The 20,490-nt window shown below is 50.0% G+C and overlaps 8 protein-coding genes across 8 annotated transcripts; 4 read left to right on the top strand and 4 right to left on the bottom strand.

Moving 5' to 3' along the window:
* Positions 1-1,724: 1,724 nt before the first annotated feature.
* On the bottom strand, positions 1,725-2,272 carry BGZ61DRAFT_556234 (NADH dehydrogenase 1 alpha subcomplex assembly factor 3; the record flags this gene model as incomplete). Its single annotated transcript, XM_046255651.1, has 1 exon — positions 1,725-2,272. The coding sequence occupies exon 1, from the start codon at positions 2,094-2,096 to the stop codon at positions 1,725-1,727; it is 372 nt and encodes a 123-aa protein (XP_046099357.1). The 5' UTR covers positions 2,097-2,272.
* A 1,598-nt stretch (positions 2,273-3,870) lies between these two features.
* On the top strand, positions 3,871-4,999 carry BGZ61DRAFT_459206 (short-chain dehydrogenase/reductase). The gene has a single exon (XM_046246872.1). The coding sequence runs from the start codon at positions 3,945-3,947 to the stop codon at positions 4,899-4,901; it is 957 nt and encodes a 318-aa protein (XP_046099356.1). The 5' UTR covers positions 3,871-3,944; the 3' UTR covers positions 4,902-4,999.
* Positions 5,000-7,036: 2,037 nt separating this feature from the next.
* On the top strand, positions 7,037-9,193 carry BGZ61DRAFT_459204 (histidine permease). Its single transcript, XM_046246871.1, has 2 exons — positions 7,037-8,045; positions 8,108-9,193. The coding sequence occupies exons 1-2, from the start codon at positions 7,381-7,383 to the stop codon at positions 9,117-9,119; spliced, it is 1,677 nt and encodes a 558-aa protein (XP_046099355.1). The 5' UTR covers positions 7,037-7,380; the 3' UTR covers positions 9,120-9,193.
* A 237-nt stretch (positions 9,194-9,430) lies between these two features.
* On the bottom strand, positions 9,431-11,239 carry BGZ61DRAFT_497527 (uncharacterized protein; the record flags this gene model as incomplete). Its single annotated transcript, XM_046251173.1, has 5 exons — positions 9,431-9,479; positions 9,752-9,975; positions 10,069-10,221; positions 10,297-10,682; positions 11,215-11,239. The coding sequence occupies 5 exons, from the start codon at positions 11,237-11,239 to the stop codon at positions 9,431-9,433; spliced, it is 837 nt and encodes a 278-aa protein (XP_046099354.1).
* A 1,125-nt stretch (positions 11,240-12,364) lies between these two features.
* Positions 12,365-13,570, top strand: BGZ61DRAFT_537003 (putative 2-hydroxyacid dehydrogenase; the record flags this gene model as incomplete). The annotated part of the gene is made up of 3 exons (XM_046254480.1): positions 12,365-12,717; positions 12,780-12,917; positions 12,967-13,570. 3 exons carry the CDS (start codon positions 12,365-12,367, stop codon positions 13,568-13,570), a joined length of 1,095 nt encoding a protein of 364 aa, XP_046099353.1.
* A 1,058-nt stretch (positions 13,571-14,628) lies between these two features.
* BGZ61DRAFT_459203 (uncharacterized protein) lies at positions 14,629-15,408 on the bottom strand. Its single transcript, XM_046246870.1, has one exon. It carries the CDS (start codon positions 15,279-15,281, stop codon positions 14,685-14,687), a length of 597 nt encoding a protein of 198 aa, XP_046099352.1. The 5' UTR covers positions 15,282-15,408; the 3' UTR covers positions 14,629-14,684.
* Positions 15,409-15,526: 118 nt separating this feature from the next.
* Positions 15,527-16,240, top strand: BGZ61DRAFT_482702 (uncharacterized protein; the record flags this gene model as incomplete). Its single annotated transcript, XM_046249419.1, has 2 exons — positions 15,527-15,709; positions 15,968-16,240. The coding sequence occupies 2 exons, from the start codon at positions 15,527-15,529 to the stop codon at positions 16,238-16,240; spliced, it is 456 nt and encodes a 151-aa protein (XP_046099351.1).
* Positions 16,241-18,697: 2,457 nt separating this feature from the next.
* BGZ61DRAFT_459202 (nucleotide-diphospho-sugar transferase) lies at positions 18,698-20,356 on the bottom strand. Its single transcript, XM_046246869.1, has 2 exons — positions 19,584-20,356; positions 18,698-19,480 (listed from the first exon to the last, which is right to left on the bottom strand). The coding sequence occupies exons 1-2, from the start codon at positions 19,962-19,964 to the stop codon at positions 18,791-18,793; spliced, it is 1,071 nt and encodes a 356-aa protein (XP_046099350.1). The 5' UTR covers positions 19,965-20,356; the 3' UTR covers positions 18,698-18,790.
* Positions 20,357-20,490: the final 134 nt, after the last annotated feature.

The following is a 20,490-nucleotide window of genomic DNA, read 5'->3' as shown; positions in this document are numbered from 1 at the left end:
ATGACTGTGGTTAGCAAGAGACGACATAGCTGTGGCAATCCTCGTTTCAGATTTTGGATCCGCTTGATCATTCGACTGTACACTTCCTTCAAGCCATTGGGTATTTCGTCAATGGCCGATCCAACTTCCCAAGTTTTGGCTGCTTCGAGTTCTTTGAAAACAAGCAAGACACAGAGAAATGTGCCGTTAGGTTAAGACACATCCTAGCTGACAACAGATCAAGATTCACTTTCCTCTCGATTTCGGGGTCATTGCGACTGGAGATGACCCATTTGACGTGCGGCAAAGACGAATTTCTCACGATGAAGTCCAGGAGCTTTGGCAAGTCCTCCGGTGCGCATTCGTCGAGTGCGTCGATGATCAGGTACGTGCTTCGCAACCGCGGGTCTTGCAAGATGTTCGGAAAGATATCAGGCACGACAAACCAGGCGTTCGAATTCTCAAAGGGCGCCTTACCGGCGTGATCGTGCTTCTTCCGTATGTGTGAGATAAGAGATGGCACCTTGTCAACAAGGAGATAGAGGCACTGCGATGCACGGATGTGGGGTTACTGATAGGCGCATTTGTCACCTCACAACGAAGTAGGACAATAAAGCGCTGGGCTCTTGCTCTATCGATTTTTCGAAGGGACTTAGCTCATCGATGATACCGTAGAGTAGCATCATCTTGCCCTTGCTCTGGTCGCCTCTGATCCACAGCAGACGGGTGTCTTCTTCGTTACGCCATTTTTGGAACTTGGCATTATCGAGCACCCATTTACACAAGTCTCGCAACAGGTGCCCCTTGGTACCACACGGTATCAATGGGAATTTTCGCTCTTACCAGAGTTCTAATGAAAATTTACATGCCCACTGAAATGACCACCAGATATTTGTGTGCCACTACCCCAGTTGGTGTTCTGAACCCCTCCAACATTATTAGTTTTGAATCCCCGGGCCATTGTTTTTAAATGAGCCGAGGGAAAAGCTCGTAGACTATTCCGTCTCGTCTCGGAGCGTAATGACGCGGCGTGTGGTGTATGGTCTCCGCTTGCTTGTAGTTGCTCACAACCCGACGAGTGGCCGACAGTCTGAGGTCTATTCTGTGACTGGGATTCCGTCTCTGTGGGTCTTGGCATTGTTCAAGCTCTGTTTCTTCAATCAGAGAAGCGGGGGCTGACACTGAGATGATCAAGGTTGCGGTTGACGAACATGAGCTTGACCTTCAAGTAGCAGGCCCAAGGCACCTAGTTCTCACAAGCCTGTGTTTCCGGTAGATGATTAAAGCAGGGGAAAGGGGAGGCCATCAAAGCCTCTCAATCGCTGGTACAAGCACGAAACGCCAGTCAGGCATCAAGAGGCTAGGGTGCTCTAGTACATACATACCCAGAGGGGGGGACGAGAAGCTCAACGGTATAAAAAAAAACACCAAAAATAGTATCAGCAAAGCCAGTCAGGTGTAGTGAGGATAGCAAATTGAATCTGCGGGGTATCTTGTGGCGTTCATCACCGAGCTACAACACACATACAACAAAATGAATGAGAAAAAAGATGAGATGATTAAATTAATCTACCAAGGAAGACTCGTAGTGAGGGTAGAGCGGAAATGCACTTGGCCTCAACAGGCGAGGGTACTCGCTCCTATTATAAACGGTCGAGATGACGAGCCATCAGATGTAAGTATGAAGTGCAAAAGAGTCGGCGATACCTCGCATTCAGCATCACCCTCAAATACAGAAGCTATCTTCAGCAGGTGGAATGAAACAATCCGCCAATCGCCGTTGTCTTAGCCAGCGAATTGTAAATTTCAACCGCCTTGCGCGTTTCCGCTACATGAACAGTCACACCCTTCCCTTCGAGATAGCTCAGGGTCGCAGGGTCAATCTGGAGCTTCAAATCCATGCCCTGTGACAAGACGATAGTGGTAGCGCCTTTCTGCAAAAGCTCTTCGACGTCAACAACGCAAATCCCCGGCTTGTGTCGCATGCCCGTCTCGCCCCAATCCCAAGGCCGACCGCCGCCAGGGTAGAGCTTGAAATCTTTTCCAGGCTCCAGCCCAGCAATCTCCATGTGGCCCCAGGCGACAGACGAAATTTCGGGAGACTGCATGGTTGCCATGGTATTTTGCTCAGCGCTCGCGCGGATGAGTTATGAGGGTGGAGGTGGAGACAGATCATCCGTCTTGGAGAGGGATAGCTCAATTTGAGGTTCTATATCAGAACCAAAGTTCGACTGAATAATAGGAGGTGATGCTCAGAGTGAGATTCGCTCAAGATTCACACGCGGGAGTCAAGATGTTGCAAGATTCACCTTGATTACAGCTTCAACTTCAACTTGGCCCTAAGTTATACTCACCGTCCACTGTGGAGCACGTGCCTCCAGTGGCGTAATCCCCCCTCACGCCGTTCCCTGGAGCCTGATTAGCATGTGACAGTAGATTCCACGACGCAGTAATACAGAATATGATTCTTCAATACTATGTGTTTCTCTTCATATCGGTTTAGGGCTTTCCTACAATATACAGCTTGAAATATATTTAGGCTTGTAACCATAACCAAGAAACTGAGCTATCGCACATCTGTAGCATCAGCATTGGGCCTACTATTTAGCCGCATTATATAGGTGTTCTATATACATTACGTAGGATTATAGGTTATATAAATCAAGAATAGAGACATATGTAGATCCTTTATATTCAGTTACGTAATTCTCTGTATCTAGATTTTTTAGAATCCCTCCATGCATGTCACCAAGTGATTTAAATGCTATTGATCATATCCTATGGTACGGGTAGAGCACTTTGTTAAACTTCGCCTGCACAACGCCATTCAATCCGGTAAGCCCCCAGCTTTCTTGCAAACCCCGTCTGATTGATCAGTCATCCTTAGCACTCAAGCCCATCGATACCCTTGGGAACTCAATTTTGAAGTATCATGCTCCATTCGCATACGAGAACATGCAACTCTGCGGATGATCACTGACGACACCGTAATATGGAGCATCAAGCAGCCAAGGGAGATGATTGGGAGACTGGGTTTGTCAGATCTCAAGAGTGCGTTAGTCCGAGAGTAGCCAGCCTCTAACAGATAGATGCGAAAACGAAGATCAATGGACTTAGGAGAAGGGGGCTGAGCAACAAGGGATTAAACTCTCAGAAGCAAGGTTTGAGGTAATGATACAGTGAGTGCATTCCCGACTCTGCCGGTCACCTCCACTTCAAATTCCCGGCTTGCTGCGGAGCACGTCGTGGCCCCGATGTAGGCTAAAAAGCAGATACCATCTACCCTATTCCCATTAATTCATCAACTTAGGGAGATTTGCGAACAGACGAAAAGATGTCAAAATATACGTGAATATACGGAGGGAGGTATGTGGAGACGACGGCATATACATGAAGACACGGCGGGATATGGCAACGCATTGTATATATCCCTGCAAGGTCCATGATTAAAGTTTACTACCTAAGTGGTAAGTGATCTGAGAGGTTCTCACTGAACATCTCGCCATTCGGATGCCAGAGCACTCCAACTCATGATGTAATGAGCTAACCAGATTTAGGTTGGCAGGAACTACGAGATGTCCTCAGACTTTGTTATCATCGCGCCGGACTTGTTGTAATAAACGCATTGCCTAGAATAAAGACACAAATCCTTTCATCCAGAAGCATGGCGATCTTCTGCTATTTTGTCAGTATGGGATGCGTGAAGCTGACCGGACTGCTACTATGGACCCTACTTCTTGAACAAGCGGCAAGTTTCAGCCGGCCTTAGCATCGCACTAGAAAATTTCTCGGTGTCTCGGACTTTTGTGCAGTTCCGCGGCGTTAGAGAAGGGCAGGGGTTATGTCATTGATCATGCTTTGACAGTAAACATAAAACGCAATGCAGGCCCCTCCTTTTGTGAAGCCCCTTCGCTAAATCCTTCGCCTTATTCCTGCAACGTCTAATACAGGGTAGCGCAACAACTATGTGGCCCCTTTCGTCCAACACCTTTGTCCCTGACCAGCATATTCCCGACCTCTCGGGTCAGGTCATTCTTGTTACCGGTGGCAACGCCGGGCTCGGAAAAGAAAGCGTCCTGCGGCTAGCTAAACACAACCCTCGGAAGATCTATCTAGGCTGCCGGACCGAGTCCAAGGCCCGGGATGCCATAGCGGACATACGCAGCCAGCTCGGCAAAGATACAGACCATGCCGGTTCAGCAAATGTGGACATCGAATATCTACCTCTCGACTTAGCCGCATTACCGTCTGTCAAGGCAGCTTCCGAGCATGTTATCCAGAACACTGACCGCCTTGATGTTCTGCTTCTGAATGCTGGGATCATGGCTGTCCCACCTTCAAAGACTGCCGATGGCTTTGAAGTCCAGCTGGGGACTAATCATGTGGGACATTTCCTACTGACAAAGCTCTTGACACCGTTACTCCAAACGACAGCTACGGAGCATAAGGGAGACGTCCGAGTCGTCAGCCTTTCTTCATCTGGGTACGCATTCGCACCGTCCATCGATATTATACTCGACACGGATGAGCTCTACAAGCAAGGACCCTGGGTACGCTATGGAGCAAGCAAGGCAGCGAATGTCATGTTTGCGGCAGAATTAGCACGCCGACATCCCGGGTTTACGAGCGTGAGCCTCCATCCTGGAGTATCTAATACGGGGTTATTTGCAAACACGAGGGAGTCTTGGTTGATGAGAACGCTGATGGCGGTGTTTGGCCCGTTGGTGTTTAGTGATGTGGAGCAGACGTCACTAAACCAACTATACCTTTCAAGAGGAATGAGCCGGGAACAGTTGGTAAATGGGGGGTTTTATTTACCGGTTGGCAAGATAGGACAGGCAAAGTGGCAGTCAGATATGAGCTACGGGAAGAGGCTATGGGAATGGACTGAAGCCGAGTTGGCAAAGAGAGGATACAATTAGGAGCTTAAAAGGGACACAACGTGGCCTATTTTTCTTAACGCAGGATGGATTGTTTAGTAGCGTAGTGCGTTAAATTGTAATGACTTGGAAGTTGTCGCACTTGAGAAACGTTGGCGTCGCAAACTTTTGAGCGGCAGCTATTGCTTGAAAGTATGACTGTACCTGTAGACTGCCGCGCTTATTTCGGGTTTCTAATTGTTCTACGCATAGTCGGCCATTTGACGACAAACTGTCCGAGAATTAGCTCCAATAGTTGGTGATATCTTACCACGCTTCCGTGCGCCAAAAGTATGAATGACCTGTTGTTAACGAACCTAATTAAGTTTAACATCGTCTTCCTTATCTGTCCAGCAGTCACCCTATTATTTTTCTTTCTTGATTATTGAGAATGTTGTCTACGATGTTGGCAGTAATTAAGACACTCCCAGTTCCTACTGGCTCAGCCGAGTATGAAGCTGAACGACATTTGATGCTTCAAGAATTCGCAGCTGCTGTCCGAAGGAGCTCACACTCCCAAAAGCCATCATTAAGAGTCCACCAATCAATATTACGACCATCTCAAGAGATTGCAGCCTTCTATCGTCTCTTGGGCTGAACATGACCGAAGATTATGATGCTTGGGCTTTATGGCTGCCATTGCTTCTCAGGAGTTGACTGCAGTCCAGGTCACCACTGCTTTTACAAAGCGTACAATGATTGCACATCAACTCAGTAACTGTCTTACTGAATGGTTCTTGGATGATGCAATTGATCAGGCCAGAGCCCTCGATGCACATCTGTCAACTCCTGGCCAGACAGTTGGACCTCTGCACGCCCAATTAGCTTGAGGGCGCATCTTCCACTCGAGGGGCACTATAGTAACTTGGGCTACCAAAACAAACTCAAGAGAGATCAATCGGATTGTCACATTGTCGGCATACTGCGAAAGGCCGGTGCAGTATTTCACTGCAAGACAAACCAACACTAATACATTATGCACCTTGAGACCACCTCGTTTTTCGGGCGTACTGTAAATTCCCACAACATCGACCGTTCATCAGGCGGGCCTCCGGGGGGAGAATCTGCCATGATCGCCCTCAGGGGGTCTGTTCTTGGTGTTGCTAGTGATAGCGGCTGGGGCATCCATGGGCCTTTTGCCTTCTGTGGTATTTACGCCCAAACCAAGTACCTATACCCATCCGTTAAAGGGCTTCCCTGGAGGCTTTTGCTGGAGGAGGACTTAATATTGTATGTTCACTGGGACCCATGTGCACGTCATTGCGCGACGTCGATTTCTTCATGGCGATCATGTCATCGGTGAAGTCATACTAGAGGACCCTCGCATCATTCCAACCCACTGGATTCCCCTAACGGAGATCCGAAATCATAGTAAATTTACGACTCCGTTGAGAATTGGATTTATGATGCATGACGGTGCTATTATGCCTCAGCCTCCCCCCACCAGAGCTCTAGAACAGCTCAACGCAGCAGCCTCTTTTGTAGAAACAAGGCTCTTCCAACTTCTTATTACTGTGCTTATCGGGCCGTATGACAAAGTAGCGCGTCGTGTTATCAGTCGCGATCCCCGCAACCCCAGTTTGTACCAGCCCACTTGTCGAGATCACGCTTATTACACGAGGTCCCATTGGCTTACACGAAGACACGATAAGACGGCTCTCTCCCCGCGTATCAACCCGGAGAAGACTTGCCGGGGACCCTGTCTATTTGAGTTTCAAAGATTAGTGAACTCGTTAGCGAATGGAACACAGAGACACGCACGTATTCTTCGTACAACGTAGTACTCAAGCACGGTTGTCGGCCCTCCCGACGCGGAGATCACAGTGCTATCTAGGCCGCTATCCATAAGTACTGTGGGGGACCAACCGGTTTTGGTAGGTGCCTACAAGACTCTCACAGGGATCTGGGTTGTCTTCAATTCCCTTCAAGGCTTCATAACAAGGGGAATCAATCGCATCCTTGATTCCGTTATCTGATATCGATGCAATCGCACTGTATGTTCGAGCACGCCAACGCGTTTCATTCCCTCTTGTAGAATAATTACCCGTCTCTCGCCACCCGCCTTCGACGATAACTTACAGAGCGGTCGGTGAGTCTCATGATTGCTTCTCCGACCGAGGGCGAAACATACCACAGTCACCGCGGTATCCACATGAGCGACATTACCCCATGTCGTCATTGGCGAGCCCTACCTTTAACTTGGAACATCATTATAAATACTACCGAATGAGTTGTTATGACTGGTCGAGCGCACTCCATGTTTCTCTGCGGGGATACATAATGGAGACTTCGTCCACTAAAGGATCTTCCCGTTAAACCACAATTATTCTGCCCACTCCATTCTAGCCGAGGTTGCACGACTGTAGTGCTGTCCCCTCAGTCAATTTATTTCACTCTCTGATTGAGCTTCAATTCCCCAGCTCAAAGTTGATCCCGGACCATCAGAGAGCGTCACACGCAGCCCGCGTCCCTTCCAGCCAACATGTCACAAACACAAGCCGACGAAAAGGACCCCACGTCGAACGAGAAAACGACCGCGTCTGGCCCTGACGATTACGATGTCGGATTTGTCGAGGCAACTGGAAATGTCGACCACCTCAAGCGTCATCTGGGCAACCGCCAGATCCAATTGATCGCAGTTGGCGGCTCGATTGGCACAGCTCTATTCGTGAGCATCGGCAGCGGCCTTATGCAGGGAGGACCCGGCAGCCTGTTCCTGGCATACACAATGTACTCGTGTATCTTGGGCCTCGTCAATAACTGCATGGCCGAGATGGCTGTGTATATGCCCATCTCGGGGTCTTTCATCCGATTTGCGGGAAAATGGGTCGACGAAGCATTCGGTTTCATGGCCGGCTGGAACTTTTTCTTCTACGAAGCGGCTATGATCCCCTTTGAGATCTCGGCGATAAACTTGGTCTTGACCTTTTGGCGCGACGACATTCCTGTGTGGGCTGTCTGTTTGGCTTGCATCGTTTTATATGGTGCGCTCAACATCTTTGCCGTCAAGTACTACGGCGAGGCTGAGTTTTGGCTGTCCACTGGCAAGTTCTTCTTGATCTTGCTGGTGTTTTCTTTCACCTTTGTCACCATGGTTGGCGGGAATCCTCAACATGATGCATACGGCTTTCGCTATTGGAAAAATCCGTAAGTCTCTACACCTCCACTAGCTCCTTGGCGTCAGGAGCATAACGTACTGACTAGACCAGTGGTTCATTCGCAGAGTACATCACGACCGGCAACCTCGGCCGCTTCGAAGGGTTTCTGGGAGCTCTCTGGTCCGCAGCCTTCACCATCGTGGGCCCAGAATACCTTGCCATGGTCGCCGGCGAGGCGAAACGGCCCCGTATTCTACTCAAGCAAGCGTTCAAGACCATGTATTGGCGGTTCGGCCTCTTCTTCATCGGTGGAGCTCTATGCGTGGGCATCATTCTTCCCTACAACGATCCGACTCTCAACATCAATGACGGAGCGGGTACCGCCAATGCATCACCCTACGTTATCGCCATGCGGAACATGAACATCAGCTTCCTACCGCACCTAACCAACGCGTTGTTAGTGTCGAGTATCTTCTCGGCTGGCAATGCATACACGTACTGCTCCATTCGATCACTATATGGCCTTGCGCTTGAAGGGCAGGCCCCTGCCATCTTCAAGAAGTGTACCAAGAGTGGCATCCCGTACAACTGCTTCATTGTCACCATGTTCTTCCCGCTGATATCCTTCCTGACTGTTGGGAACAGCAGTGCCCAAGTCGTCCAATGGCTAGGCTACCTGACTCAGGCCGCACAACTGATTGACTACATCATTATGTGCGTGACGTACATATTCTTTCATCGCGCCCTCAAGGCCCAAGGCATCGACCGCAACACCCTTCCGTATACGGGCTGGTTTCAGCCATACTCTGCCTACATCGGTGGTACATTCATGATTGTTATTCTGGGCTGTTATGGTTATACCACTTTCCTCCCTGGCTGGTGGGACGTGGGCACGTTTTTCTCCTACTACACCATGGTCTTCGTGGCTATCGTGACCTTCACCTTTTGGAAGGTCTTCAAGCGGACCAAGTTCGTGAAGGCAACTGAGGCAGATCTCGTGTGGGATAAGCCCGTTATCGACGCGTACGAGGATTCATTTACGCACCCCCCGGAAGGCTTCTTGAGCGAGTTGCTACAGATGTTGAAGCTGAAGAAGAAGACATATCCTCGCGCGGAGGCCTAGACTATTTGTGGAAGGGAGCAGGTTACTCAGCGAATATGAATGCATGTATACAGATAGTAGTGTTTTGATCGTCAGAAAGACCAAATAGTGCCCCGTACAGAGGCCACTTTGCGCTCCAAGTGTTCACTATTGCACCGCAGTAGGGTCATGACCCAGGGTCTCGAAGAGTGATTCATTAACTTACATTGACCTCCAAAGAGGAGATCACATTCGGAAACGTGGAAATTATAACATAGACATCCTTATCGCGCAACGGCGATTGGATTCTCTGGCAGACGCAAGTCATTTAGCAGCATGGGTGCAATGGAGACTCAAGGTTTCACGATTGGCCTTGGAGCAGACGAAGAATTTATCTCTTGGCTAGATAATTGTCACATTTAGTGCATAAGCCAATATTACACTACGTATTAGCATAGTGCGCATTCCTTTTGCTGGCCTAATCGCAGGGAGATAATAGTGACCTCTCCTAGCAGTCTCACTCCTGATCCAACGGACGCATCTCATGCAGTGTCTGTTGGAGGTACTTAATTTGCTCCTCCACCCAGCTTTTCATCTCGTCATAGTCAACCGTCTCGGTACGGCACATTCCTGGTTCTGCGTCCTCGCCTGACTTCTTCACATTCTCAGCATACTTGTTTCTCAACTCGCTTGCCATGATGTTAGCCCTCTTGGCTAGGTTATCTAAGCGGTACGTTGACCATTGGTAAAAGAGCTCGGTCAGATGCGATTCGCCTCTAACATTAGCATTTGTGGTTTCATCTGCCAGTGTTGGGTCTCGGGGTCGGAACGACGTTACAATAGTTATTCGCTCAGGCATGTTGGTTGCGGGAAGCGCAACGTGGGAAATGTGTCGTCCCTGGAGAACAACTGCGCTGCCCTGTGATGATGAATTCGCGTTAGATGGATGGCATGGATATCAACAGGATTTAGTAGAACAGAGGCAGCTTACCATTTGCGGCGCTCGAACGCTCAGCGTCTTGCCGTCTCCTCCCATCAACACAGTCTCGCCTCCCTCCATGTTGCGAGCGTCAGACAACATGACAACAATGACAAAAGGATGCGAGTCCTTATGCCACTCAACGATGGCGTTGTCATAGTTTGTCTTCTCGTCGACTGCGTCCCTCGAGTCCCCATTGGTAGTAGTCGCCATTGGTGGCACCACGGGGGTCGCCCTCACGCCATCGAGACCTTCACTTCCCAATTGGATGTTTGTGTGGCAGATCTCGTAGTTCATCGCCGGCACAAGGTCCACGCCCGCAATACTGCTCACAATCTTCAACACTTCGGGGGAGTTCCAGAAAGACTGAATGAATGGCGTGTATTTCTGGGCCATGCCGCGAAGCATGGCTGAGCCAGGAAGGGTGCGGTGGAGACAATTGTCAATCACCTTGGGGCTAAAGAGCTCGCGACGATGCTCAAGGACAGCCTCATAAGAGAGCAAGGGGAAGGGATCGGAGGCAGCGATGGAGGAAATGGCTGTGTTCTCTAGCTGAAGGTCTCCCATAGTGAGGATACGTGTTGGCGGAGAGTACGCGAGATGCTTAGACGCGTCGAACAGGGTAGCTGGTCCATTGGATGTAGCTGGCTTGGTGGCCGTAAACGGAACAGGAATAGGGGCCTGCGGTAGTCCCTGCAAGGGTGTCTGAACTGCAGCCGACATTTTGGACGATTGATTGTGGGGATGTGAGTTTGACTGGTAGATTCAAGCAATGTAAGAGATGGTTAGACTGGTCAATCTGGTGAGGCTAGTAGGAGAATTGACATACCCTTATTTATCTGCGTAAAGAGCCAAATGTGCCCGTGTAGTGAACGGTGATATCGAACATCATTGACGGGTGTTTCAGGAAGCGAATTCAGTAATATTATCCGTAGTGTAGTAATAATCGGGCATTCGTCTATCACCTGCACCACTAACGGCAGCGATGCCTCTTTTGGTACAGTAGAGAGTTATCTCTTTGGCTATTGGCCCAATTAGAAGCCAGTATGATATTATATAATAAAGAATTAGCTAATGTATAGAGCCAGCTTGCACCCGATTGCCTCGAGCTGTATACGACACATCGGCCCAACCGATCAGGGCGCGCAGTCGGCTGACCATTCCTGCAAATGAGATGAGTCATCGGGTATTTTCAAAGAACAAATTCAGTAAATCTATCCGTACGGGAGCAAACAACTGAGAGTTTGGCTAATAATCACCCACCGCCAGCTCACCGGCAACTGTGCCTCCTTTGGTAGAGGCTTATCTCTACAGCAATCCAGCCAGTAAGATATCAGAATCGTATTATATAATGAATCATAAGACCAATCAGGAGACGAGCTCTTGCATAACCAATCACTTCAATATCAACTGTACGCTATCATATCGGCCCAACCGACTAACTTAGGGCGCAAGGGTCGCCTGACCATCCCCGCAAACTAGAGGAAGAGGTCGGCTAGTAATTACCCACCACTAACTCATCGGCAGTTGCTTCTCCTTCGGTAGATGCTTATCTCCACAGGCATCTAACCGCTGGAAACTAGAACTTGACGCGTGAGCATTGTAGGCCAAGCTAAGATCGAGCTAGCATGGACAATGGTCTCGTCTTTCATGACCATCCTATCGGCTCAACCGACCTAGGGTGCAGTTGACTAGCCATCCCCGTTAACTAGATGGTATGCCATACCCGAGGCGGCATGGTTTTACACTGTCCGATGCCACTGAAGGCTGTAATTCTGGATCTTACTGAGTAAGTATACTCAAATTGGCAATTGGGATATGAATCCTCGGACTAGGCAAGATGCAAAGTATTCCACACATAATCATCTAATTTGGAAAGCTCATTGATCAATTACATATTCACAATATTCTTTTAACAGTTTTCTATCGTACTCGTCATGTACCAGGCTCTCGTGTATTTGCCTGCTAGGCTCTGAGTATCCCATCACAACTCTGTAGTGCAAATGCCCACATTCTAGTGATTCAGATGCCTGGTAAAATCAGGACAGAGATTTGCAGCTATGCGCCAGACCGAGTAGCCCAACTTAATTTTAGCACACGAATATTTCCGGCGCACTAAATATCCAACGGTCGGCTCTTCCGACAAAGGCACACACAGACGGACGAGCACGCCATCAACTCAGTTCGATGCGAGTCTTGGCCCTTTAAGTTCGGGTCAGCGCGGCCATGAGCGGGAGTGGCAGTAGACTCTATAACTCAATTGTCAAAAAATTCGTCCATTACACCATTAACATTCGAAACGTGGAGAATGGCTGCCACGGGTGAAGTCTGTGCCCTAAGCAAGGATAAACTCCTCCTTTTCTTCCCCAAGGAACCAAACCCAGAGTGGGTTTCTACTATAAGAGCCAAATATCCTGGCTTGCAGGTGAATTGGGCCTCATCTGTGAAGGAGGATGGGCAACCGGTGGATGTCAACGAATTGCCTGTCGAATATTGGCAAGGGATAACGTTATTGTTCGTGGACTGGGCTCCACCGCCAGCTCACCTCCTCTCGAACGTGAGGTTCGTCCAGCTTGCATCAGCAGGTGCAGATCTATGGCACAACCATCCAACCTATCTAAATAAGGACATAATTTTCTCCAACGCCAGCGGAGTATACACGTACGTCATAGCCTGCTTAAAAGGGGCTCTTCCAGGGCAGTCACTAATGCAAGGGTATCCAGACTTCAAATCGCTGAGTGGGTGATAGGCACCTGGCTAATGAGCCAACGGCACTTCCTCCGGTATCAGAAACAGATGGATGAACAGGTCTGGGAGATATCTTCCGTCCCTACCGTTGAAGACTCATACAAACTTCGAATGTGAGTTTCCTTGACTGCAAAAAGACCGTACTGCGCTTACATGAACAAGGGGCATCCTTGGGTATGGGTCTATTGGCCGTCAATGTGCCCGGATGGCTCAAGCGATGGGCATGGAGGTCTACGCTTATACACGCAGCGAGCGAGCCACGCCAGAAACCCGCAAAGACGACCAATACAACCAGTTTTGTGTTCCAGGTACCGGAGACCCGGAGGGGGTAATTCCTTCCAAGTGGTTTCACGGCACCTCAAAAGAAAGCATCAATAACTTCCTAGCTCAGGATCTCGACATTGTGGTCATCAGCTTGCCACTAACTAAAGACACGGAGGGGCTCATCTCCTACAAGCAGTTCGAGATCATGAGCAAAAACAAAACTTTCCTCACGAATATCGCACGAGGTCGCCATGTCGACACGCAGGCCCTTATTGCAGCTCTAGAGAAGGGCCAGATTCGAGGAGCCGCCTTGGATGTCACCGACCCGGAGCCCTTGCCGAAAGAACATCCGCTGTGGAAGGCCCCGAATGTTTACATTACGCCGCATGTTAGCTGGTTTACGAAAAAGGTGTGGGATCGAAGCATTGAGATTTTGGAGACAAACTTGGAAAGGCTGAACAAGAACGAGCCATGCATCAATTATCTTGCCAATCGGCATTGACAAATCCGTCATTGGCAATTTCTGAAGCGCTGGCTGTGTATACCTGGCAGTATTTATGGCACATCCATTATGAAGTCAAATAGAATCAGAATTGAGAATATGGTCAACAAAGGCTCAAAAGAATGAAAAACAATCTATTCGCCTTCAGCAAGTCACTAGAACTACCAGCAGTAAGCAGCCACCGAATAAGCCCGGTGCATCACCGGAGTCTTGCACAGCCACAAGAAGGGTCCCATGAGTCCGGTTGATCCCAAGATGGCTGACAATCCCAACGTGCTGACGGCATACAGATCCCAGTTCTTGGCTCTGTGTGCCCGCATGCGCATGTAAGCTGTCTGCGGGTGCATGGGTCGTGGTTCCCTGCCGCTCACGTCGAACCGCAGTTCATTATCTACATAGCTTCTACGGTGCGCGGCGGCACTTGTAAACAACTTCGTTGGCGCTGGAGCCACCACCATGGGTGAATTGAGTCTGGTGGACTCATGCTCCAAGATGGCTAGAGACAGGGATCCTAGAGAGTATATCAGGTAGCTACGCAGGGAATCATCCGTTCCGACAACGTGTCCTCTCGAACAACGCAGCGATGTAATCAAGGCATGACACAGTTTCACTCTACTATTCACAGACACCAAAACATAGCGCAGTAATTAGCTAGATCACTAGCCCAATAGCACCCTCATAGTGGAGTTGGCGAGGAGATTCAGAAGCTAATTCCACGCCGATGCCAACATCCCCACTGGAAAAAACGCCAATCCCGAGCATCCCAGTCATTGAAACCGAGCCGGCTCGGAGAGAAAGACAGTGGCTTGGTCTCGTCGGGAATCAACAATCCCGCTTGTTGAATACGCGTAGAACCTGAACAGGGATCCCCGCCAATACGTCATTCAAGCATTGAGACGGGGTGGAGTGCAGCCGAGATTCTTCAGGACGGTCCAGTACGCGCCTTCAGTTCCCCGCGTCTTCAAGGTGACATTCGCAAGATGGGCTTACAAGGGCATGTCACAATCAAGGGTTAAGTAGACCAATTGCACAGACTTTTTTGCACATGGGAATTGAACTTGAGAAACGTTTGAATGGGTATTTATAACTAAAATTTCAGCCAAGAGTGTTCTATCTAGAAGGCCATAACAGCGCCGAGAACACCCGCAACCACCAAGGCAACCTTGGACATACCGCCGTTCCGCGCAGCAGCGGAATCGCCATCGCCAATGTACATGGTTCCGGTTGGCGCGTCCATAGGCTCCATCACAGTCGAGCTCACGACGCCAGGGGTGCCCGTGCCGGACGCCTCCTCGGTGAAAACCACGGTATGCGACTCTGTGCAGGACATGGAGACGGAGAATGTAAAGATGTCGGCGCCGCACTTGGTATCGATGCTATCCGCCACGGACTCGACAGTCGCGAGCCAGGTTGTGAATTCGTCGAGGTAGCTGATGACCTCGTCGGAGAGGGAAGCGGGTGCGGTGATGGTGCAAGCCGAGATCGCCTCCGTTTCGGTAGCGGCCCAGTCCTGGAGCTCCGTGTTGCTGGGCTCAGGCGGCGACAGCTTCGATACGACGGAAGTGAAGCATGAATCGTCGATGGCGCGACGGTCGATGGAGCCGTGGGGAGGGAAGACGGGCGAGATCCCGAATTCTTCCAGGAGGGGGGTGTTGGCCAAGGCCTGGCTGGCCAGAGCAGAAAGGCAGCCGAAGAGGACGAAGCGACCCATGATTGAGAGAAGAGTGGCAGACAGCTGATGAAGATGTTGTTTGTGTGAGAGTGTTGAGGATTGATGCCGAGATGTGACTTGTGATGGGATATCAGATGGACTAAATATGATTGTGCAACTCAAAAAAGAAGCTTATTGAAGCATGTTATATGTTAATTTTCAGCTGAATGCCACCCAGGCATCCGCGGATCCTTAAATTAGAGTCTGCCTTACCGGGCTCAATCTGTTGGTGCCAAGGCTCCCCCATGCTGGTCCATCGTCCAACAATGAAATCGCGTGGCTCAGCTAGCAGGTTTCAGTGCGGCGCAGCCCAATCCTTCACGCCTGAGCTTGTCTGGACACGATCAGCGAGTGCAAAAGCGAGATCCTGGGAAACGGGCCGATCCACAAGGCGGAAGAACGGCCTATCAAAGGGCCCTGGAGTCTTGGTATGACGGCGAAGAGTCGGTCATGTGGGCTCGCCCGGGCAGTGACTAACCTACGGGATGAAGATCTTGGCCTGTCTGCCTACACTGTGGCCTGAGATGTAGCCTGGAATGGAATCGTACCTCGGACTCTTCCACCCTGGCTTCGGATCCTCAAATAGATGACTGCATGTACCTTGCAACGGGCTGAGGTCCAGACTGGCCCGAAAGGTTACAACGGGAATATCACGTCGTACTGGCGGTTAACATCCCTGGCCGTAGGGCGACAAGCGAAGGAACAGGCCGAGTTCCAGGCCTTCATCACTCCGCCAAGACGCTACTGCAGCCCTTCATCAGCTGGTCGACGACCTCTTCTTTGGGAAACATGGGGAGCCCAACCAAGAACCAGGAATAACCAATCGCCATCGAGCATGGCAGCCAGCAAGCGGAGAGCGTTTCACCGACTGTCCCAGCCAAACGAGCCAGCAAGATTTCCCCTCAAGCGAGACCATACGCTTTGATTTGCGTTGCACAGCCACGCCCCGCTTGAACTGATCTGCCACAGGATCGTCTCGTGAGACGGAAACCTCGCTCTGCTATCCGGATTTGACATGATAACTTAGCGTTGTGGCTCGCCAATTCAGCCTTGCAGTGGCGTGGAAAGGTTTGGGGGGCATTCTTTGAGGTCATACTTGTGCCATGACTAGTGAGACCCTGAACAGCAGTCGGGAGACGTGCGTCGTTGTTGTGGGAAAGTGGTGCCAATGTAACGGGTATTGTCCATTTAAGGTAATTAGTATTGTTCAATCCCGGGATAACTGCAGTTCACACCTAATAAAATAAAATAAACACTCATGTGCATGCTGTGAATCATGGGCCAATTGTCTTGATTGCTGTCTTTCCATCCCCCAATTCTCCAGCAGCTACCCTAGAGCCCACGCCAAAAAATCCATCCTACAACGCCGAACAGACGTCATTACAGGCCACAACATGGTTCCATGAATATGCATACCCTTCTCCTTCGGTTGATACTTATTGTACTTAGAATATTTCATAAAATAATTCTGCGGGCCATATCCATTTGGGAAATTGAGAGACACCGATGATAGTCCACGATCCGAAAATTGACGTTCAAAACAGGTACACGAAGCAGTAGCGAGAGATGCCTGGCATTATGATCACATTTCTTTGAACATCCTTGAACAATTTTTACCATTCCACTACCAAGTACAGTGTCTTGTCCTCCACATAAAGCCTCCCGGATCCCAAATGGGATACCAGTTGGAAGTGAGCTGGTGGCGGTATATGCGGATAGAGGACGCTTGTAATGGTTGAAAACACAGGCGTGGTAGTCTCCGCGATTGATAAACATAGAATCGTAGTCGATACAAGAGTAGAAAGGGGAGGGCTTGGGTTACAATGACGGGGATGGCCGCTCAGAGCGATAGCAGCTAAGGCCGTGATCACTATCCTTGGCGAGGTCATGTTCAAGTCGACGAGGAATTCTATGATGACAATTGAGAAAAGTAAAAACTGGGATGAATAATTCACCGTTAGGGCGTGCTATCCGATAGTTATCGGAGAGTGCAGAATTGAAACAGCAAGTGGTTTATGCACTCAGTAGCAAGAGTTATTTTACTAGCAAATGCCCGATGTAACAGGGGATCGTAGCTTTAGCTCGTATTCATCTAAATATTGACAATAAAAGGAGCTTAGTGTTGTGCTCAAACTAGACAGAATCTAGAGAACTAGTGTCAGCATCGCGAAACTGCAGGGGCCCTTGACACTAACTACTAAAGACATGGACACTATCCACAGTTCAGCCATGACTTTGTGATGACAGTTCAGTGATGGTTAGTTAGTACCTGTGCAATCCTTGTTAGATAGGGACTCTCGAGGCTTGGGGACGCCTCACTCCATCCTCATTCACGCTCCCCGCCGCCATGGGCATGCTACGGTAGGTGGGTGATCAGTCATCAAGAAGCGATCATCACCCCTCAGATGCCCGTAAGTGTCAAGCGAATCGACCATTTCCCGATCAGGCTGCTAGCCGCTCTGTCAGGGGTAGCACTACACATTTTGTAACAGACGATCGTACTGGATTTATAAATGCACTCTGCTTGGTATTTGTGTCCTGTTTCGGTATCTCAGTAGCTGCCATGTTCTGCATGATGGAGGCGTTCTGGGAGCCGGTTTAGAAGCCCTGACTCCTATATAATTATCCATTTCTTCTTCCAGTGTGGGCTCCGTAGAGGGGTGTAGCATAGAGATGACTATGACACGCTGGAGCGTACTGGGTAGCAGGGAAATCGTGCAAGCCATTTCCGCAGCTGCCTCTAATGTCCCTCTCTGTTCAAGGGAATGGCCTCAATCCTCGCGAATAGATCCTTCAGAGCCGAAAAGGTCTGGTGACCAGCTCTTCCAGCGTCCGTGTGAGCAGGCTATCCTGGTTGAAGCACAAGAACCTAAGCCCTTGGACTGTTGCAGATGCAGCCTCAATGATGACCAGAATTAGATTTGCAAGTCGACGCCCTTAGCCGGAGCGAATGCGGTTGTTGCAGCCACTAGGATAAGTGGTACCCATGCAACTCCTTTGTATCTTTACAGGACGGAAATATTCAAATATGTACGGCTACCTTCGCCAGGCTCCAAGTCTGTCCCGACATCGTATTAGACTCGAATAAGGCATGGGGCCATGAAGTCGCCGCTTGAATATATCCTGGTAATCCCATAATAGTTGCATTGTCCTCTTGACAGCAACACCCACCACAGGATATTATCACCGAGTAGGGTCCTCAGCCGGCAAACTCCGCCTTGTCCTCAATATTTGTGCCTACCCTTCCAATTTGTTGTACCAAATGATTCGTACTCAACGACCCCGTCGCTGTGATATTGGACCAGGCCACTTTGCTATATGTGCAAGGGAACCATCAAGCTATCGGGATGTTCTAGAGACCTGCACATCAAGATCCAGGAACTAATCGAGGGTCTCATTGTAAAAATCCTTTATCATTCTCATCAGTAATAAAAATTGTATTGAAAATCTCTCGCGATACCAGTACGTTGAAAGATTAAGTATTATAGTACATTGCAAGAACTACCCCCCTATATTAATTTTGCCACTTTGATACTAGTGACCGATGGTAGTTTACCAAGGCCCTTGCAGGCTAGAAGAAGGCCTTGGTTGATGATGTGCAGGCCGATGCCGAGGCCTAGTGCACCCAAGCCGAACCAAATCCACGGCCGGTCGCCGACAAACATGAGAGTGCTCGTGTCGCCATGGTGCCATGAGCTATCTTCGAGGTCGGTGATGTATGGCGCCAACTCGGTTGCGTTCACGACTTGCACCGACGAAGCAGGCGGCGCAGGCCTTTGGAGCAAGTAGTTCTTGACCGACATGGTCAAGAAGAAGGGTCCGGAGCCAACCATGATGGCGGCGTGGGGCAGGAGAGGAGCCCAGAACCGGGTGATTTCATTATAGAAGAGGAGGTTGTCAAGGGCTGTCTTGAAGGCGGGATGGCGGGGGGATGAAATCATGAGATCGTTAGAAACACCAGTTGGTGTTGTTGACTTGAATACGGCGTGATGAGCCTCTCCATCAGACTCGAGGAGGTGGAACGGGATGGTTTCGTTGCACAGTGTATCCATGTCAAGATAGATGCCGCCATATTCGTGGAGAACGAAATAGCGGATGGCATCTGCGCGCTGGATGGGGAAGGCGTAGTTGTCCCAGGTATCCACGAACCAGGGGTACTCTGCTGCGATGAAGTCACGAGCCAGCTCGTCGGTCCAGTGCTGAGATTGTTAGGAGTAGGTTCGCGGGAGAGAGTGAAGGGATGGGATTGAATGGTTTGTGATGAATGAGAGTGAGGGTGAGAGTGAGAGTCAGAGAACGTACCTTGTATTCAAACTCAGAATAAGTCTCTTTGCAGCTCTTCTGCAGATGAATCCATTTGTCTGGGATAATCTCGGTAGCGCTCGTCTGGTGCAGAATGCGCGGGATCTTATTTAGGGCTGCGGGAGGCTTTGGGTGCAAGGTCTCATTCAGAGGCAGCACGAGGCGAGAGCCAAAGAGCTCCTCATTCCGGACCAACAGGGTGATGAGCGGCTCGAAGGCGTGGACCAGAAAGGCAACGATGAAGACGTCGGCCAGCAGCAGGTAGATGGAGACCCTCCTGAGACGCGGCAGCTGGAGGTATTTCTTGGTGACGGACCCGCCCCAGGCCAGACGCTCCTCGTCGTAGGCCTTGTCGGCGCTGGCGCTTGCAGACGAGTTCATCGCGACGCGCGGGCTATTGATTGCGATGGAGGACAAGCAGCAGCAGACGGACGAGATGGAAACCGCTCAGGAGGAAGGGAGAGTGAGGTGTGTGGCGGCGTCTTCTGCGAGGCCGACGGGACGTGCCAAGAGAAAAACCTGTCTGCAGGGCAGTGCAAGCCTGCGCCTGGGCTGAGGACGAATATTGGCGTTAAACCGCTTTAGACCAGGAGACGGACGAGCGACATGCTGTGGAAAGGGGATTGGTGGAGGGAGTGTCGGGAGTCCCGTTGGGCCGTGGGTTCGTATCTTCGTATGGAGAGGTCGTACTCCGTATAGAGAGGGGGATGTATGGAGGAGGGAGTGGACAGGGAGTACAGAGGCAGAAGACAGAGAGGACAGTACTAATTCCCAAGATTCCAGAGACTACAGAGGGAATTACTGAACAGTCTACAGCGTCTCCAGCACACATGCTCCTCCTCTCCTGTACGTAGCACAACGCAAACAAGGGGCTCATGCGTAACAATCCATCACAAGGGTCATCCTC

This window comes from Ilyonectria robusta (genome assembly GCF_021365365.1).
Source record: "Ilyonectria robusta strain PMI_751 chromosome Unknown BGZ61scaffold_22, whole genome shotgun sequence".
In the NCBI taxonomy this organism is placed as follows: domain Eukaryota; kingdom Fungi; phylum Ascomycota; class Sordariomycetes; order Hypocreales; family Nectriaceae; genus Ilyonectria; species Ilyonectria robusta.
The sequence above is the reverse complement of the archived record's forward strand: the minus strand, read 5'-3'. Positions and strand labels throughout refer to the sequence as shown.

What these genes read in the sequence shown, in the direction of transcription:
- BGZ61DRAFT_459202 (XM_046246869.1), bottom strand. Translation starts at nt 19,964, where the DNA reads ATGAACTCGTCTGCAAGCGCCAGCGCCGACAAGGCCTACGACGAGGAG. An exon ending in ATTCTGAGTTTGAATACAAG is followed by an intron (nt 19,481 to 19,583) that starts GTACGTTCTCTG and finishes TAACAATCTCAG; the next exon opens with CACTGGACCGACGAGCTGGC.
- BGZ61DRAFT_459203 (XM_046246870.1), bottom strand. Translation starts at nt 15,281, where the DNA reads ATGGGTCGCTTCGTCCTCTTCGGCTGCCTTTCTGCTCTGGCCAGCCAG.
- BGZ61DRAFT_459206 (XM_046246872.1), top strand. Translation starts at nt 3,945, where the DNA reads ATGTGGCCCCTTTCGTCCAACACCTTTGTCCCTGACCAGCATATTCCC.
- BGZ61DRAFT_459204 (XM_046246871.1), top strand. Translation starts at nt 7,381, where the DNA reads ATGTCACAAACACAAGCCGACGAAAAGGACCCCACGTCGAACGAGAAA. An exon ending in TTTCGCTATTGGAAAAATCC is followed by an intron (nt 8,046 to 8,107) that starts GTAAGTCTCTAC and finishes TGACTAGACCAG; the next exon opens with TGGTTCATTCGCAGAGTACA.